This window comes from Podarcis melisellensis, assembly GCF_964234715.1.
Source record: "Podarcis melisellensis genome assembly, chromosome: 4".
Lineage (NCBI taxonomy): Eukaryota > Metazoa > Chordata > Lepidosauria > Squamata > Lacertidae > Podarcis > Podarcis melisellensis.
Window position 1 is genome coordinate 51,546,971 of NC_138531.1, and position 20,974 is coordinate 51,567,944.

A 20,974-nucleotide genomic window follows, 5' to 3' on the forward strand; every position below is an offset into this window, starting at 1 on the left:
TTAAACATGATATCAGGTTCTGCAGTGTATAATTCACAAGTGTACCCTCTGCCATGACTAATCTACAGTTAAAGACTTGCTGTTCCAAAATCTCATTGCTGTAGATTGAAATGGACTAGCATTTTGTGTAAGTATTTTCCATAGATCCTTCAGTGCTTTATTAACTGACACTGAAAAAAATGAAAGGAAATTTTTGCTGGAGAGTTTCCAGAGAATCATTTATAGTCAAGTCAACAAGAAGTCAGTAAATACCATAAGATTAGAGTTTATGCATTTTGCACATAGCAGAATTACCGGTAATACTGGATCCATGGCAAACACTTTAAAAGTACTATGAACTTATCATGGAAGCTGTAATACAATGTAAGGATATAGGTGGTATCTCAGGTGTAGGATAGACTGCCAAGGTGCGACCTAGAGATTCACTCTGTCCCTTTAAGCTATCTTAGGCCCAATATTTCCCTGGTCCTTTTTGTCCGTTTTCTATCTCTGTCTTTCTCATTAGTTGTACAGACAGGATGAAAGTCATCTCCTGCATAATTGTTAATTTTAAAGGGATGGAGTAAATCTCCAGTTTACTTCTGGCAAACCTATCAACAGGACCCAAAAGAGATCACACTGGGTTTGGTATTTTCCATACACTGACATACGCCTTTCTGGGGAAATGAAACCTCAACTCAGGAGCTTAGTCTCTAAACATTAGCTGACCTTAAGGAACAGTGGACCATGGAGCCCGTATCAAATCCTGCTGGGCAGGAGAGGATTCCAGGGCAGGGAGAGGTGGCCCTGTCCACTCACTTTCTTTGGAGGCAGGAACAGGCTGGCGAAAGGTAAAGTAGTCTCATGATGGCCAAGAACAGCTCCTGGTCATCGTGAACCTTTGGGGAAAAGATCTTTGGATGGTTCAGGCTGCTCTCAGCCATCATGATTTTGAAATGCCTGGCTATTTATTTATTGTATGCCTTAGTCATCCAACAATTAATGTTCTCTGGACAACGTACAGCACAATAAAAAGGATTAAACTATAAAATACAATTTTAAAAAAAAACAGCAATAAAGAAATCAATATGAAACAGAAAGAAAACTCAAATAATACTAGCGTTGAACAACCATTGTATCAAAGGGTCAGCTTTAAAAGGCCTGTAAGAATTTTTTTAAAAAACTGGCACCAGAAGGACTATCATAAGACTTGGCTAGATGTTGGGTTATACCAGGCTTCTCTCTCCTTAAAGGACCAGGAAGGTAAGTGTTTTCTTTCATGCTGTCTAGAGATCAAGATTTCCTCCCCCAACACTGATCCCACATGATCATTTAATGATTGTAAATGAGAAGGTTATGACGAAATTTAACCTCAGGCTCAGTGACCCCTTCTTTCTTGCTAGCTGCAAGAACTCTGTTGCCACAAACCTTATTCAAATGAACAAGCTACAGCCTTGTGGTTTGTCATGATATTTTGAAGAACCCACATATCTTTTGCTTAAAATAATGAGAGCCAGTCTGAAAAAGTTCAGACTGTATGAATTGCCATGTTAGATCATCAGACTAAATGTCCAAGCCATCCAGCACATTCACAAACAAGCAGGGCAAATTGGAAATCAGTCATCCCCACCAATGTTTGGTCATGAGTGATAGCCTACCGGTGAATGTGGAAGTTCTAGTCTAAGCTAATGCCACTGAGAGATCTCTCAAACCCATTATTAAAGCCACATATGTTCCCATCAGATACATCCTAGCCAGATTAAATGTATAAAAAAATACCCCCCCTTTTTAAAGAAATTCAGAAGGAAAGCAATCAAGCATAGCAATATTGTTACAACTGATCGCATAGATTAAAAGCAAAAGGTTGCTCATTTAACTACAGTGCTACTTCAACATGAACTTGTCTGAAATTTCCATGTGAATGAGATTGAGAGTTTGATTGCCCAATATCAGGTCAACCATGTAATGCTAAAGTCAGTTGCAGCTAATAGAAATTTATCACAGTCAGCTGTTCTATTAATGGCTTGCCAGATGTTGTTTGCAGAGCGCTCTGTCTCTCTCTCTCTCTCTCTCTCTCTCTCTCTCTCTCTCTCTCACACACACACACACACACACACACTACAACCAAGGTGTGCCAAATGACATTTTTCTGAGAACACCATCTGCTCTATCTTCCTGCCCTCTCTCTTTGTCTTTCAGAAGGCAAAGACTGGTGGCAGATTGCATTTTCTTGGGATTGTAGCACCAGATTACCAGCCTGAAAGGCCACCATAACTTCAACTAAGAATAAATTAGCTGAACATGTAGATTGATACTTAATATCTGGAGACTAGGTGGGGCAAAGGTGAAAAGAAATGCAACAAAAACATCAATAGGTACTATTTTCTAAACCTCACTGCAAACACCAGGTTCTACATTTATACACCTTCAGTTGGGGATGTGAATCTGAACACATTGTTCCTTCAAATTTAAACAGCACATATATTTTTTGCAAGTCCCTTGACCCCAAGCAAAGTACTGAGAAACTTTTAAAAACTAAAACTAGTATTTCCTATCTAGAATTCATAAAGCTGTGGAAGCTTTGAATTATTTGTGCCCCTGCTGAGCTGCACTAGATATCTCTTAAGATGTATTGGCTAAGCAGGTTTTTAAAAAACCATGCATCAATATGAAATGAAGATGATTCCCAAATATATCAGTTCACCCAGTTCTCCTGTGTGTGAAAAAGTTGATTCGCTCCCAGGGAAAGGGGACTATTTTTAGAAAAACCAAGAGATGGGCCCTTTTAGTTTGGGCACATATTATAACTGCTTGGCTCCTTTTGTCTCCCTGGGCTATTTTTACGCTAAGCCTGCTAGTGTGGTGAAGTGGTTAGACAGGGGTTGCCATCCTTTTAGGACCAGGGGGCACATTTTGACTTCTGAGGGGGGATTCTAGCCACAAAATGGGTGCCATGGGGTGTAGCCTAACACAAAATGGCTGCCATCAGGGGCATGGTGTAACACCAGAGCTTTTTTTCAGTTGGAACTCACCAGAACTCAGTCCCAGAACCTCTCATGTGCTCTGCCTGCACCTCTTTTTTCTAGAAAAATAACACTGCATAACACATTAAAGAAAATACCATCTTGGTAAACTTCCCCTCACCATAACTGTTTTTCTTTATGAGAAAAGATAACCTGTTGAAGTTTTTTTTGTCTTGTTGTTTACACCCCACCCACCTCTCTGGGTTTCCCCAGTCACTGTGGGCCGCTTACAGCATATATAAAACTTAGTAAAACACCAAACATTAAAAAATAGAGCAGGAAAGGTGCTTTGAAAGGGGCGGGGAAAACAGCAGCAATTGAAACCCTATCACTTGGTGTCAAAACAACTCACTTATCCATCACAGCTCTGACTTCAATAATCTCTGGCTTAAAACTCTGACAGACAGAAGTAGCCAGGCTGGCTCATTTCACAGAAATTACTTAGAAAGCTACCTACACATTTTGCTTTGTAACTTTATTTGTAGGAGGGATAACAACTTACCGGTACTTTTAAAAAAATGTACACTCAGAGTCTGGGGCTCCTGCCTGCGGGTATCAACAAAGGCCTTTGCAGGTGTCATGATGCTGACAGGCACTGAGTTGATGACCTCTAGAAAGTTGGACTAGGGCTTACAGACCAGAATGCAGATTCCTACTCAGCCATGAAGCTCATTAGATGGGCTTGTGCCAGTCACAGTCTCTCAGCTTAACCTACTTCAGAGAGTAGTTGTGACAATAAAAGGGAGAAGGGAAGGACTGATATTTACTTTTCCTTATTAAGAGAGGATAAGTAAGTGCAAATTCAGAAAATCCCCATGGAACAGTTCTCTTGAGTCTACATCAGTTCAAAATGCTGATAGGAAGCTGTATCCCTTGAGTTACTCTTCCATGGCCAAAATGTCATGCCAATGTCCTGCTGGCATGTCAAGAAGATGAATTCTAACCTAGCTTTCTTCCTAATGAGCTCCTTTTCTATGTGGAGGATTTTCCTGAACAAGTATTCAGAGCTGAGGTTCCACCTGCATATAAATGGTACAATCCAAGTAGAAGCATGGGGTTGCTGAACACGTAGCTTGGCTGTTGCATTACTGCTTATGCATTCATAGCAGATCATAATACTGTAAATTATATTTTATTTCTCTACTGATTTTCATAGCAAGAAACAAACAAACACAACAGCATCCTTCCAAAGACTTGAAAAAAAGAGTTTGCTTTCCCCACATCTTTAGAACGCTGGGGAAATAATAAATGCACACCACTTTCTCTTACTTCTCATTGTACACAGAAAGCAGATAAGCTCCTGTAGACATATGCAATATGCATTAGCAACCTTTACACACTGAGAGATAATTGGTATTGTTCTTATTAAACAAATCCAGTTGGTAGGCATGGTTCTCCACTCAGCCCAGCAACTTCCTAGACTGACTTTAAGGAAGCACAAGGCATATCTGCCTTCTTCTCATATCCAGCTGAGACCAATGAGCATTTTGCTGTGCTCCTGAGAATGAGATTCATTAGCAGCGAATAGTCGCTTCCCCCCAAACTGGATGTAAATGCTGATGCTGAATCACAAAGCAATTGTTGTCAGAATAAACTTGTGGGTAAGGATTCTGTGACTTGATTGTAGGGTTTTGTGGTTGTTGTTGTTTTTCATTTGTTAAGATTGGATCCCAGTTAGGCTTCCTCTGGAGCAACAGAAAACAAATTTCTGTCACATTTCAGATACCTGAAGATGGTTATTATATTGCCTCTTTGTCATCTCTTCTTCTCCAGGATAAACATACCTAGTTCCTCATAGGACTTGATCTCCAAGCTTTTTGATGCCTTTGACACCCTTCTCTGGAGATGTTCCAGTTTGTTAATAACCTTCTTAAAGTGCAGTACCTAGTACTGGACCCTCTTATGAGTTTTCTGGGGACATCTAGCTGGTCACTGCAGGGACAGAACAGAGAACTAGATAAGCATTTGTTGTTTGATCCAAGAGGACAGTTTTTATGTTCACCCGTGTCTAGTTCATTTTACATATTTTTTGTGAAAATATGGATTCCTATATATTGTTTATCCAAAGCTTTGTGGATAGGCTGGATAACATTTCCCATGCAGTACAGAAGATTATTAAAGTTCAGATAATCTTATCTATGGATAATTTCACCACTTTGATATGTTGTTGATTCCTATTTTCTTTTTCTGCACAGGTCCACAAGACTAGGTTAGCAAATCATTGCTATGATAAAATAGGACTAAATCCCTAATAGACATATTTTGTGTTTATCCATTTTTATAACTCAAATGAGTGAAAAATGAGAACATCTCTTCAGCCTGCTAGTGATTAAAAGTGATATAATTCATTGGCGCACGATTCATTAAACAGAATACATCTAGGAGTCTTGGATTTAGGTGTGCTTTGATCTGGTACAAATCAAGTCCACCAAATTAGACTGAAAATAATTGGAAGGTTAAATATTTAAGCACTGCTATCAGGTGTGTTTTTTAAGGAAGTAAAACTGGCTTCCACATGAGACAGTAGGCATTAAACTCCTATTTCCATAAAATGTACAATATTCATTACAGGAACATAAGAAGCTGCTTTATACTATCCAGCTCAGTAATGTTTATACAGACTGGCAGAGACTGGCTACCCAAACTGCCTTCAGACTCCAAAGCCTTCCCCAGCTCCATCAAGAGATGCCAGAGACCAAACCTGGCATCTTTTGCAAGCAAAGCAGATCCTCTACCATGAGCTTCACCTTCCCCATTTCTCAAAGCTGAAGCAGCTGAAATGAGATGGGACATCATAAGCCAATCTGTTTGCTAAATGGTGAGTTAACAAGCCAGTAATTAAAACTTTAGAATAAATACATACGATATTTGGTGCTTTATGCCAAAATGCAGGATAAGAGTAGGTTATAAATAAATAAAAACTTAATTGGTGGGTCCTCAGCTATCACGAGATTGAAAGAGAGGGCCATGTAAGATAATTACCTTGAAACCTTAATTTTTGTAATTGTTTTGCTGGCAAACTACAGATATAGAGCTCATGGGTTGCTCATTTATGGATTTGGCCCAAGTTAATTTTGAAGGAGAGACCCAGAGGAGAAAGAGATCTTCTTAACTGGCTGCGCTGATTGTCTGGAGTGCAGACAACATGAGGCTGCTTAACTGGTTTGGTTCAACTGCTGGCCAGGAGACATCAACCCCAAACAAGTGACCTTTAAAAGCTTGAGGCAGGTTATCCTATGGCATTCAATCGCTTTGTAGCAGGTGGCCTAGTGGGGTGGTATCACTCACCTGGCCTCCAGTCAGTTGTGTCACTGCTGGTTACCAGGCAGTAAAGGGGAAGTTGTGAGGCAGTAGCAAGGTGGGTGTGGTGAGAAGTCACTGGCAGAGTCAATGTGCCACTTCTGCTAGTGCTTTTGTATCTCCGCAACAGGCTCACCCCTCCCTTCTACTTCCTGGGAAGCAGCATCAACCTGAGCAACCAGAGGATCAAGTGAGCGACAGAGCACCACCACGTCCTCAGCATTGGTACTAGAAGTGGTAGTATTACCTGCATTTCAGTAGATAGGTTTTTCACATTGTTTTAATTCCATAGTTAGTTTAATTACTTTTACACAATAATATTTTGTATGTTTTTAACTATGTGTGTTTTATTTGGATTTGTTTTAATTTTTGTGAGCCACCTTGAAAAGTTGGGATTTAAAGAAATCATGATATCATCATGTGGCTTGGACCACGTGCTAAAAATCACCTGGAGCTATTGTTCTACAAAAACACTTGTCTCTGCTTATGACTTAATGTGATGGGGATTTCTCAGGCTGATGTGGGGACAAAGTTAATGTGCCGATTGCTTTGCTGCAAAGTGAGGACTTTGGTTGCAAATCCACCTGGGAATTGCTATTATTCATCATTCTCTCTTTCTCCCATTCATTCCCAGTCCTGCTTCTGTGGATGAGGGGCAAATCCAACTGAAAAAATCATACTCTTTGCACATTCACTCGTTATGGAGTTTCACATAATTAATGGCCACTTATAAAAACACTCCCACTCTCTCTCACACACACACACTGCTTTTCACACAGTGTGGCAAGGATTCATATTTGAGATTCCCAAATTAAATCTACCATACTAATGCTGCAAATTAGCCTTGGAAATACCAGTTCTAAAGCAAACATTACATCTTACAAAGTAGGCTTCAGCAATACCCTAATTTTGTCTCTGGAGCATTCAGTTCAAAAATTCAAAGGTAATTCCCTAGTAAAACTGCAGTCTACAGATTTAGACCCCCTGTAGATCCTCGTCCCCCTTAATTATTTGTCTCATTTCTAGCCATCCTCAGTCTCATCAGAGAGATTGGGCTGAAATGGACTGATAAGGATAGATACCTTGAATCAAAAAATGTCTCTTTACATATCACTAAGGCCTGACTAGGAGGGGTGTGCTAGTGGTGGGTGGAACTGCGAAGGAATTTCAGCATAATCATCCTCACTAAACTAACCACAAAGAGCAAAATTAAAAGCTATGTAGTCAGAGGTGTCAAAGCCCAAATGTTTCAGAAAATTGTTACATCTGCTTCTGCTTCTTTTTAAAAACTCCTTTCTGCATTCACTAAAGTTGACAAGTTTGGACTTGTGCTTAGCTCTAAACCCACCTGTAACAGGTGCACCACCCTAATACAAGCCCAGCTGAGGAACTCCTACAAAGCTAGCGTGTGCCTTTGGGATCTGAGACTGCCCTGGGGAACTGTCAAGAGGCACCACATTGCTAATACGTCATGCATCTGGAAGCCCATCTTGCTGCATCAGATTTAACCACTGATTGGTGATGGAGGAAATACTCCTGGACTATGTTGTTAGAAGGAGCGCAGAAGAGATTTTCTTTTTCTTTTTAAGGAGCTTTTCTCAAGGGGGATGCTAGGAAACAGCTCAATTTTGTCTGTCTCAAGATACCTTTGTTTCCTGATTCTAGCTCCTCATAATTGCGGGGGAGGGCAAATGTGGCCCACTAGGTGCCTCGGACATCTGGCTTCCTGCACTCTCCCAAAGCCCCTTCCCTCGCCATCCCTGCTCTGGGCATCAGGCTGATAGAGCAGAGTGAGCCATCCCTGCTCTGCATGCCCCATTGGCTTCCATACTGGCCACATAGGAAGTGAATATACTACCTTAGGGCACACTATGCCTGCTGACTGTGATAGTAAGGCAGTGGAAGAGCTTTCACCAGACTCTGACTTCTGAAGAAAGGCCGTTTTGGGGGTTTATTTCCCCCCCCCCCAAAAAAAAATGTGAATTTGGTTAAATGCAAAAAAGAATTGAATTTTGCTCCCATCCCTTACCAGAGAGATAGATAGAAGGATTTTATTTTTTATTTTTTTAGGGCAAAAACCAAGAGAGGGAGAGAAAGCTTTGAGTTAGTGAAGCATCTTGGGGAATTGCTCTCTTCGGGAATCTAATACAGGATTAGTAGTTCTGCTTCAGAAGCTGGTCGTTCTTGTGTTCTTAGTATGCAGTACCTATTCTGATAATCTTCGTACAATTTTAGATAGAAATTATGTAGCAGGAAATGTAATTGGGGGACCTGCAACAGGAGGTGGTACAGACATAACAGATAAATTCCTGAGTTACTTCAGAGCCATTATAGCTCCACATTTTAATCCCCATGCCCTGCTATTTTGTTATATTGGGGAAAGACAGAGATGTGCATTCATTATTCCATTTCATTATCCAATGTGGAGTAATCCAGGGAGGCAGCTTTGTTACCAAATGTAGTAAAGACCTCACTGTAAGGGCACTTCTGTCCCGTGATTTATCTTGCTTCCCCCTGATTTCTAGATCTGATAGTTTTGTTTTGTTTTTTTTTGTCCTACTCCTTTCCCCAGGAAAACCCAATGCTTACTGCTGAATTGGAACAAACATCAGTCTGCCAAAAAAAATACCCAATTTACATTTGTTCCAGTTCAGCAGTAAACATTAGCGGCAGGATGGAGGGGGGACCTCTTGGACCCATGGTGAGAAATTAAGGGACAGGAGGAAGTGTGGGTGAAGCCTCGGAGCTGCTTTGCCAAACCTAATAGCCCCTCATGAAATAGGCAGATTTTTTTGAAAGTGTCCTATAAGTTGATAGACCCAAACACAGAAATATTACTGCATTCTGAGGTGTTAGACCTTACTTTGAAATAAACAACTGATTGGGAAAAGAAGTACATGCTTGATAGCTAGAAAAGTTCTGAGACAATGGAAAGCCGAGAGTGTGTTCTTTTGGAAGTAGTTTGCCTCCATCTAGACGTTTTAACAAGTCTACTACAAAGAAACCAAAGTCTCAAAAGAAAAACAACATTCAGACATCTGTCCGCTTAGTATCCAACATGGTGTAGAGAACAGAGTACTGATATTTCATATGTTTACTACAGAACAAACACACCTTTTATGTTTTTTCTGTCCTTTCAAACCTGTATGATGCATCCACGTTTTATCTATTTTAAAAGAGAAGTTTTAAAAAGGCTGCTGCTGAAATCTGAAGCAGCAGCACTTTTAGAGCCAGACTACCAGCACACAGGACCTGGCCCTACAGTCCAAAAGGACCCAACATGACTGGGCCACACCAGCAGTTGCCGGAACATCTTTTCTTTATTTCTTAAAATCTTCGTACAGAGCTGATGCACTTCAAACAGCTCTGCCTCCCATCTTCATTTTCCCAGAGTGCCCCATGTGCAGCATTCCTACTTAGTTTTAACTTAGGTTGGGGGGTTTTCGACATTGTGGAGGTTGTCACCACCAGTACCAGGTGACGGGGTGAAAGGCTGGACCAGGGAGCTGGAAAGGAATGAATGGCTTCCTCTTTTCCCTTTCCCAAATGTTTTTGCAAAGGTTGCCATACACACTTGAGCCAGCGTCCCTGGCAACCTTCATAAAACATTTTGGGAAGATTTTTAAAAAAGAGATCCAACTATTCCTTTCTCACTGTCTAGTAAGTCGGAGAGGGGGGAGAAACAGTAAGTGACCAGGCATCACATACCATGATGAGAAGGGAATGGGTTCCTTTTTTTATCTCCCACACACCAACGAAATTTTTCACAGAAGTTGGAGGAGAAAAAGAAACCTATTTGTTCCCTATCCAATACCAATGCCTGTTGAACAGTGAGAAGTGTCCAGAGTAATCTGGGAGGGGAAAGGAACATTAGTGGGCTCAAGTCTCAAGGGCTGTGTTCCTAGCTTGGCATTGTGGAGCTCAATCATGGCAGCAGAAAAGGCTTGGCCGTAAAAGTGGTACCCTAACTACCAGACCTCCATGCCTATTTCAGTAATTAATGTTTGTGAGCTTTTCACCTCTACCCTGGAGTGGTACATTTCAGGTTTACCAACCCACGTGGAATTTATGAGGACTAGGTATGTTTATATATACTGTACAGTGCTACCTCGGTTTAAGAACAGTCCTGTTTAAGAACGATTCAGTTTATGAACTCCACAAAACCTGAAGTAGTGTCCCGGTTTGCGAACTTTACCTCAGACTTAGAACAGAATCCAAACGGTGGAAGGGTACCTGCGGTGGGAGGCCTCATTAGGGAAAGCATGCCTCAGTTTAAGAATGGTTTCGGTTTAAGAACAGACTTCCGGAACGGATTAAGTTCGTAAACCGAGGTACCACTGTATGAATGCCTGTACATAGGATGCATTCATGAAGAAACTGACAACATATATATGATTGAGTATAGAAAACAGAATAAGGAAATGGGAGAAAGAAGCTATTCCCATATATGTAGGTGGTAAGCATGTTTATTTATTTTTTTTACCGTCTGTAATGCAGGTGCAATAAAAAAAGGGCTAACGCAATTTCAGACAGGATTTCAGCAGGAAGTCACTGACTGAAAACAAAGTAATAAGGCCACTTCATAACTTTTGCAGGTGCAAACAGTATGGAAAGTGGATTCAAGTATAACCGCCCTGCTGCTATAATGAGCACAAATCATCTTGAATGCACAATTAAATGGATGCATGGAAGGATCCTTAGTTATCAATGACAAAAGCATTGGTTGTTTCATGCATGGGGTATTGTGAATATCAAGGTGCTGATTAATCAAGTTTATGTATGCACATCAGTATTTATGCTCTCTTTTTTCTTTCCTGTCAGCTAATGTGCTGGAAGGAGACTCAATGGAGCAGGACGTGGAGAGCCCTGTTACAATCCATCCGCCTAAGTTGCCCAAACAAGCCAGGGAAGATCTGCCGAAGCACTTAAAAGAATGTACCAAGAGGAAAATCCAGAGGTATGTTAGGAAAGATGGAAAATGCAACGTCCACCACGGAAATGTGAGAGAGACTTATCGTTACCTGACTGACATCTTCACAACCTTGGTTGACCTCAAATGGAGATTCAACCTTTTTATTTTTGTCATGGTTTATACTGTGACGTGGCTTTTCTTTGGATTCATCTGGTGGCTAATTGCTTACATCCGAGGAGATTTGGAGCATATAGGGGACAAGAAATGGACCCCATGTGTCAGTAACCTCAATGGGTTTGTTTCCGCCTTTTTATTCTCCATAGAGACAGAAACCACCATTGGGTATGGTTTTCGGGTCATCACAGACAAATGTCCTGAAGGAATTATCCTGCTTTTAGTTCAGTCTGTTTTAGGATCTATAGTCAATGCTTTCATGGTTGGCTGCATGTTTGTGAAAATATCCCAGCCCAAGAAGAGGGCGGAAACCTTGGTGTTTTCTACCAATGCCGTAATTTCCATGCGAGACGGAAAGCTGTGTCTGATGTTCCGTGTTGGGGACCTTAGAAATTCACACATTGTGGAAGCATCAATACGAGCCAAGTTGATCAAGTCAAAACAGACAAAGGAGGGGGAATTTATACCACTCAACCAGACAGATATTAATGTAGGTTATTATACAGGGGATGATCGTCTGTTTTTGGTTTCACCGCTGATCATCAGCCATGAAATAAATCAACAGAGTCCATTCTGGGAGATTTCCAAAGCTCAACTGCCCAAAGAGGAATTAGAAATTGTGGTCATCCTAGAAGGAATGGTGGAAGCAACAGGTAATGTTTTCTCAGGTTCAACTTTTTCATAACATGTTATTTTGAAAAGGTGCATAAGCATTATGAAAGAGGTAAGATATAATCAGAGAGAAAATACAAGATGCTAATCTTCTCCAGTTTTGTCCTAGTGAGTGTCTTCAGGCCTCCAAAAAAAATGTAGGTTGAGCAAAATGTTCAGTTTGGAATATTCATTCTTGAAAGGTAATGATGCAAGCAGGAAAAACAAGAACTCGGAGTAGGCTTTAGAGGGCACTGGATCTTTTTGAAGTTCTAAAGTAAATGGAGTGGAGGGGGAGAGAAAAAAGTTGCTTCTTTCTTCCCCAAGACCTGCAATCCACCCATCACTGTTTGATGCTCTGACTCATTGCCCGGTGAGGACAAATTCTAGGAGAGATTCAGGGCAGCAAATTAGCTTTCTTTGAGAACTGTTGTGCTAAATTATTTGCTGATGCCCACCTGGTGGTTCATTCTGCCAGGAAAAGAAAAGCATTGCTTCATCACAGGAATCAGATACTCTTTTGCTACAGTCTCTGCATTATTAAGTTTAGAATCCAAAGCATGCTCTGGTTAATTGCAAGCTCAGGTCAACTCAATATTCACATTTGGTTTAATCTCAGTTCAAAGAGAGAATCGCATTTTCAGACATTTCCACATTTAGCTAGCCCCCCAAACACATATGGAAATCCCTAAACATCCCAAAATAATAATAATAATAATAATAATAATAATAATAATAATAATAATAATAATAATAGATAAAAACATCAAACATTAAAAACTTCCCTAAACAGAGCTGCCTTCAGTTGTCTTCTAAAAGTCAGATAGTTGTTTATTTCCTCGAAATCTGATGGGAGGACGTTCCACAGGGTGGGCGCCTCAAAATGAAGCCTCAGATAGCTGCTACCACTCAGAGTAGCAAATGGTTCTGGGCTAGATGGAAAATTCATATATTCATATTCTTCTGTAAGACAGTCTTCCATGTACATGCCCTCAAACTGTGGCACCCTGTGCTTTGGATTCCATAGGCTGATCCTTGGAGATGGGCCAGCAGGTAGATAGACTATATGGCCTGATGGCTTCTGCCCATAGGAGCAGAAACCACAGTTGCAGTGGGGGATGCTGACTGAAAATCCAGAGCAGATTTCTAAGCCATAGCCCTTCTCTTGCTCCCCAGACAGCCACCACATGTAGTTCATGTCATGCTTCCATTTCATGGCATTAAGAAAACACACGGGTGCCATAGCAATGAGAATGCTTCTTCCGTTTTTATTATTACTATTGTTGTTGTTACAGAATCACAACTGCCATCTTCAGGAAGAACTAGGCTAACTTTACCCCCTAGGGAAACTCAGTTTGATGAGCCATAGAGCCTACTGATTATGTCAGAGAAACAGGCGCATTCACAAAGAAAGAAAACCAAGTGACCAAAGTCATATAGGGAGAGGCTGGTCTGAATAGACTGATGGATCTGACACTGCAAAAACAGGAGGCACAGCCAGGGCCACTGCAAACTGTTCTCTCCAAATAAAAGACATTAATAGGCATTGGGAACCCAGAAGTGCATTTCATCAAAAATTCATCAAGGCAGAGTGCAGGAGAATAATGGTACAAACCAGGTGTGTGCACAGTAAAAGGAAAGGCAGCTACAAACAAACCCTGCTAAATGTCAAGGCAAAGGCACAGGTGACCAGTCAAGATAGGCACATTGCAAATCCATGTTGCTTTGAGAACATTGGCAACAAGAAATAAAATACAATCCTAAATCTGTAGCTCAGAAATGTTAATGGTGATTACCATGAACTATAATGATGAATTGGAAATAATTATTTGATGGCTTACATAACATAAGACCTATAATAAAACTGGGAAGGCGTGAATAATAATCAAATTTACAGCAAGATGTCTTATCCATTTAAATCATGCACAATTAGAGCAGATTAAGCAGACTAACAACCCAACCCCAACACCTTCACAAGTTATCCTGTGAAGTGGAATCTTACTACAGTTGTCTGCTTGTCTGTCTGTCTGTCTGTCTGTCTGTCAAAGGAAGGTTGTCTTCCAGGCCCTGCTGGTACTACTTACAAATAGTCCCATTTTTCAAATAAAAATAAAAATGCAAACTTTAAAACAACACATTTATCTTTTGGACCGGCAACCCCACAGAGAAGTTCAGCTGGACGGAGCTGGGTCTATCCTCCAAACTGTCTGGTTCAGTAAGGTTTGGCAGACTTTATTAGAGAGTAGTCTACCTGGAATATAATTGGAAGCCAAACTTTAGCTTAGCATGAATGAGCAGGCATGCACTGCTGGTGCACAGTGGGACAATCCTGGCCACTTTGTTCCTTTCCCACTCCTGTTGTTGCCATGCTACCAGGAGCTCAGTCATAGTTTGGGGTTCATGGTTTGTCTCATTCCAAACAAGCCACAAGCTGTAACCAAGGCTTTACAGCTTATGGTTTGGTTAGAATGAGACAAACCATGAGTTCAGACATAATGCTAAGTCAGACCATGGCTTAGCTCCCTGGTACACATGGCTTCAGTGAGAGGACTGCTTAGCATGTTCCCACTTGTGTGTTGCTTGTAACCAAATCAGCCCAATCAAGTAATCCAAGAGTGTAGTTTTTGTCATCAACAATGGAACTGGAAGCTGATGTGTGTGCCTGCCATCCACCAACTAAAGCAATCAAGTTTTGTTGTGATTCCACATGTGAGAATTTGAACCATGTGTAGCCACAGGGGGTTATGGACACTCTTTCCACCCTGCTTTCCGTACTATGTCAAAAACATTTTTGTTTGCTTAAAAATAAGATAATTACATGTGAGATTTTTTTTTAAGGCTCAAATTACTCTTTTAAAAAAACTGTATAAAAGTAATTTCTTTATAGCTAATCATCTAAATCTGTTTGAAATTTCATTTATGTTTCTGACAGATGAACAGCTCGAGCGTAATGTTTGTAGAAGGGTTTGCGGTTACATAAAAAGCATGCTCACCAGCTGTGGAAAATGTGTTTGGAAAGCAGTAAACTGTGCACACAGACCGTTATTTAGATACCAAATGAGGCCATCAAATAGATTGCCACCTTACAAAGCTGGCTCGACTTTTAACTATCTCCCTGTTGACTGATGGATTATTGTCCCTTTAACAGTGTGCTAATGAATGACTTCGGTTGTTCTCTACCATCAGAGCTATGTGTCCTCTGTGCTTTAAAAAGCCATAAGTTTTACATCAAGGTAACTCAAATTCTATAATCTGTATGCAGTTAAGCACAATTTCACATTTGCATAACGACCCCCTGAGGGTCATCTAGTTCAACCCCCTGCAATGCAGGAACTCTTAGCTAGATCATAGAATCATAGAATTATAGAGTGGGGAGCAAGAAGCTATGTAGAGCACTGAAACCCTTCCCAATGGATACTGAAATTCCCACAAATTTGGGAGGTTCCCCATACTGTTCCTATTTTCCTGCCAATAAAAACGAGAAACCTGCTCTTTTAAAAAAGGAAAAGTAGAATCTCGCAGTATACAAAAATTCTGTACCAGGAGTAAGTTCAACTTTTTTTCTGCACAGAAATGTAATGTCTGCAAATCTTATGATACCTCTCCCCACTAATAATTGCCCATCCTGGCACCCAACTTTTCAATCAGATCTATTCTAACTGAACTATAAAATCTTTGGCAGACCTGACTTATCACATTATTATTTTTCATGGAATTAGATATAAAGAACACCATCATTATGACTGGGTACAATGAATAGCAGACAGTCTTAAAAACATAAAGTGTGGATGAAAAAACCTGTGGCTTGGCAGAGATGGTTGGACTACAACTCCCATCATCCCCTGACTATTAACCATGCTTGCTGGGGCTGATGGGAGCTGGAGTCCAACAACATCTGGAGGGGCACTAGCTTCTCATCCCTGAATTCTAAACCAGTACTTACGCTTGCGGCCCTCATGTTTCAAATCTGATTCTGTATTATCACTGTGTGAGGTATGTCTTTTTGTGGATCCTGTTACTTCAACATTCAGCATTCTTGCAACATTCTTTAGAATTTGAAGAACTGGCAGTGTTTATTTCAACTTTGTGACATGCCAAATAGCATAGTTATTGATTCCTAATACTGTAATATAAATGGCTTAACAACAGCGGCAGCAAGAAAAACAACAACTTATCTTTCTCTTCCACCAAGGAACTTAAAGACAAGTTAATTTTGCTACCAAATATGAAGGTCATAAATACAGATATTCCGGTGAAAGCATCTGAATTAGAAATAGAAAGAAGAAGAAAAGCTTCTACAATATATCCAGAGCAGCAGAATTTTCCACTGATTTAAGTATCAGGGTATTTAAACACTGCATATCTGAAACCCAAACAGTGCAAGTGGAGTGAATTAATGTCAAAAGATTCAGGTCACATTTTCAGAGGAACATTTTAAAGAAAGAAAATAAACTGTCATTTCAGAAGTGTGTGTTGATTATAACTCCCCCCCAAAAATATTGACCTATGAAATTGCTAAGCAGAACACTGCTTCCCATCTGCTAAGATCTGGTCAGGTGGCTTGAATGCAGCCATCTGCACCTACAAATGAGCTTGCTCAGGTATACCAAGCATCTGGAAGGATGGACATCTATTAATACGAACACTCCCCTACAGTAGCTTAAGAGAGCTGGTAGCATCCAGAACAGAATGTTTGGTGAGCTGAAGTGGACCTCCCTGGGAAAGGCAAGAGACCCACCATTTTGCCTATTAGCAGCAGAGGAAAACAAACCCCTGGAAGGAGAGGCAGAAGCAGATTCCTAGCTCTGAAAACTGGCAAGACATTCTTACAATCTGACAGGGCATGGTCTTTCCTGTAATGGAACAAGGGGGCTCATCTCTCCCCCCAGCACCCATGAGATCAATCTCCCACTGCTATTTTGCCTAAAAGACCAGCCCCACTGGGTAGCACCCAACTCTGTGCCTGAGAGTATTTCCAAGGACATGAGGGCAGTTAATGTCGCAGTCCCACCATTGTTGTATTTTCTTCCTATCTCTCTTCCCTTCCCCAACTAAGCTGATTTAGGATTCTGCAGCCATTCCACCAGCATAACAGCAGCAATGCTGGGCACCATCAACAACATCTTTCTGGCACAAAGTTAAAACGTATCTCTTCTCCCAGGCATTTGACAGATCATGACAAGTTGGTTGATGGCCCACTGGATGAAATGTTCTTGCTCCTGAGGTCTTAGTGGTTTTTCTGCTGGGTTTGTTTGTGGCTCTTCAGAAAAGCTTTATTGAAATGTGTTGCTTTTTAGCTTTTAATATTTTTGCAAATCACTTGAAGGCCTTTTTGATGTAAGCAACAAATAAGTCGAATAAATCATCATCATCATCATGTCCAGACCTAGTATACATTAAGCATAGGATTACTTGGCCCAAGCAGGATACCTCAAAACACACACAAATTGTAGGTAGCCATGAAATAAAACAAAAAAGTAACAACGTGATAAAACCTCATTGAAATGTACTAGAATTTTATTTTGACTTAATGCCATCAGGAATTGTTTTCCCCCTCCACAAAACAAGGGGGGTGCACTCTGTGTTTCAAACATATTTTGTTTCAGAGGTGAGCAGAACCCACTTTGTTTGACAATTTCTTTCAAAAAGCTTTTACTGCAGGTAAAAGATAATTGAGGTGTTTAAGAGCTAGAGCAAGACAGTAAGTTCTGATTGATTGTGACAGAGATTTGGCTCTGAGCTTTTCCTGATAGGCAGTGATGGATGCCAAAGTCCCATTAAGTTTATAGAAAGGAAAAACTTTATGTTTATATTTTATTTTATTTTGCGTAATCTCATTTAAATCTTATGGTCCATTTATACCCTGTAGATTTCCTTGGATTTGAAATGCGAATAATCAAATCAAATAACAAATCTGCCACTTATGTCAATGATAACATTTTCAATACCATTGCATCATAGCTATGGGTCCCCTTCCAAATTAAAAATAAAATTCTGGGATTTCAGATTTTTCACACTGCTACTTGCAAACTATTATATTGTTGCACACTATCCCAATCTCTCAGTAGTACAAAATTCCAGAGGTTCCAGGCGCTTACCCAGGGTTTGTGTTTCCTTTGGAATGAGGGATAGCAGAGACTGGGGCGTCTTTATGCTATGTGGTTTATTTACACATATATACAACTTGAGCCTACGATGGAGAGGTTCACAGCATTAATACCCCGAGAGGATCTTGCTTCTCCCAAAGCCACAGCCTTTGATTCCAGCAGAAATCAAGCATAGCTCTTATCTCACCTCTGCCCAGCCTGCAGCCTTGCTTCTATCTTCTAGTTCACATAACTCAAACTCTCAACTCTGGCCTTTGTCTTTCTAACTACCAGCAAATTGAAGGGGGGAGACTCATCCATTTGCTGTTATTTCCTTTGTTACTTAATGCTCCATAGTTAGAGGACCATTACCTCACCAGAAAGCTAGCCTGGCTATTCTAGGAATTGAATCCATTAAAAGGGAGCTCAATCATACAACCTATCCCTCCCCAAAACTCACAGCAGTGTGTGTGTGTGTGTGTGTGTGTGTGTGTGTGTGTGTGTGTGTGTCTTAGTCTTCCTGACTTGTGTGGAAGGCGACTAGAATTTAAGTAAATCACAATCTAAGGAAGAGGAAGAAGAAACTTTTTCAGTGGATTATTGTCCCGCTGACTTAAGACATCTCAACTGCCTCATGGTCATGCTAGATAGAAATGTGTCCCTTTGGAGTGTGTGTGTGTGTGTGTGTGTGTGTGTGAGAGAGAGAGAGAGAGAGAGAGAGAGAGAGAGAGAGAGAGAGAGAGAGAGAGAGAGAGGTATTCATTCTCATTTTATAGCTTCTGGGCACCATTTTTATTTAGCCTAGCTGTAACTAGGCTCCCAGACTGTAGTGTGACAATGAATTAAGGCCTAGATTCATAGTTGGCAATACCTTCATAATAAGAACTCCAGACGTTCTGGAAGAGAATATTAAACGTGTTAGAAGCACAATCTTAAAAAAAATAAAAATTATAGTATTCCTTTTCCACCTACACAACATCCACCTTAATCATCTTACACCCACATAACTGGCTCGACTTCAATGACACTGTCTCCTCTGCTAGCTTAAGAAACTGTTATATATTTCCATGATAGCTGAAAATGAACAATTTTCAAGTCAAGTTGTTAAATTCTACATGCTTGGAACAGTGTGTGGGTGTTGTATGGATTGACATAGAGGACTGAAGAAATCACCCCCCTCCTGGGTGCACACACACACACACACTTCTGATGACAAGCTGCTTGTTTACTTATAGGCTTGAATAAAGGCTTTTACTGCATAGCAGTCTTTAGCTAAGAAAATTGTATGTAACATCAAGATCAATAGTTTCAAATGCAATTTAAAAGTTTAGTGGGATCAATAGGATGCCCCTGTCCCTGTGGATTCCTAGACAAAGATGTGCCAAAGTTGGAACTCAGGCTCAGTAGTCCTGTTAACTTATGCCAGCTATGTTTGAAACGTAGAAGCAATCAGCTGTGTTGGGCCAACAAAATGGTGACTTCCATTGACAGTGTTTCTTTCCAGGCCACTTCCATGTAATCTCTTTTGAACATTATCGGCACTGGGGTGGGAGTAACCACGCTATGGTTACCAGAGTGTGAGGGGTATTTTAATGACTCCCAATCTGTTAACTTTAGTGGCTTGGATGCTGGGTTGCCCATCCATGAAGAGCGCCTTCTGTTTACAGAAGGGTTCTAATCCACCGGAGGCTCCTATCTGTGGCATGGGGAAAGTGGTTTTTGCTAATTTCTCCTCCGTAGTACCACCATCCATGCTGTTCTGGGGGGTTCCCTGGCCCTCTGGAGCAGATCTGCAGAAGAGAAAGGGGAAATTGGTAAATAGCACCTCCCCTCATTTGAACCAGAGCATAATTCCAGTCATAGAAACCTGGATTCCAAGTCATTGTCTTAATACCACCTGCCGCTGTTCTAATTGTATTTGTTTTTATTACACTGCTTATAGTCTATTGTTAGCTAACTTGAAACATTCATCAAAAGGGAGAATATAAACCCTTAAATAAATAAATAGCCATTGAAGGTACAGTGGTACCTTGGTTCCCGAACAGCTTGGCTCCCAAACAAATCAGCTCCTGAATGCCACAAACCCGGAAGTAAGTGTTCCAGTTTGCAAAGGTTTTTCAGAAGCCGAATGTCCGACTTGGCTTCCGCAGCTTCCAATTGAGTGCAGGAAGCTCCTGCAGCCAATCAGAAACCGTGCCTTGGTTTTCAAACTGTTTCGGGAGTCGTACGGACTCCCGGAATGGATTAAGTTTGAGAACCAAGGTTCCACTGTTGGTGAGAGCCAATTGGTACCCGCTTGCTTCCAGAGTAAACCCAATAGTCTATTACTAAACAGTATGAAATGAAACTGATGTTCTGATTATTTCTGCACCAGAACTCATGACACAACTGACTAGAGTGATGTGTAAAAGTAAAGGTAAAGGGACCCCTGACCATTAGGTCCAGTCGTGGCCGACTCTGGGGTTGCAGTGCTCATCTCGATTTATTGGCGTATAGCTTCCAGGTCATGTGGCCAGCATGACTAAGCCGCTTCTGGCGAACCAGAGCAGCGCACTTGCACTTTGATGTGCTTTTGAACTGCTAGGTTGGCAGGAGCAGGGACCGAGCAACGGGAGCTCACCCCGTCGCAAGGATTCAAACCGCTGACCTTCTGATCGGCAAATCCTACACTCTGTGGTTTAACCCACAGCACCACCCGCGTCCCAGAGTTATGTGTAGTATGGAACAAATCAATATCACACTATCATGTTGGAGTTTTTGTCCCTGATTTCCCACTGATATGCTCTGTAAGTGGCATTAAAGCAACACTTGAAACATTGCTACAATACTCAAAATTCACACAATTTGCT

General features: G+C 40.9%; 1 protein-coding gene across 4 annotated transcripts in view; it reads left to right on the plus strand.

Annotated features, from left to right (window-relative positions):
* Nucleotides 1-20,974, plus strand: part of KCNJ6 (potassium inwardly rectifying channel subfamily J member 6) — a 264,246-nt gene that overhangs the window by 232,620 nt on the left and 10,652 nt on the right. For all 4 annotated transcript variants that reach the window (XM_081908768.1, XM_081908767.1, XM_081908769.1 and 1 more), the window contains one exon: nt 11,124-12,041. In XM_081908768.1, the coding sequence (XP_081764894.1) occupies nt 11,124-12,041 (918 nt within the window). The remainder of the gene's footprint in view (nt 1-11,123; nt 12,042-20,974) is intronic.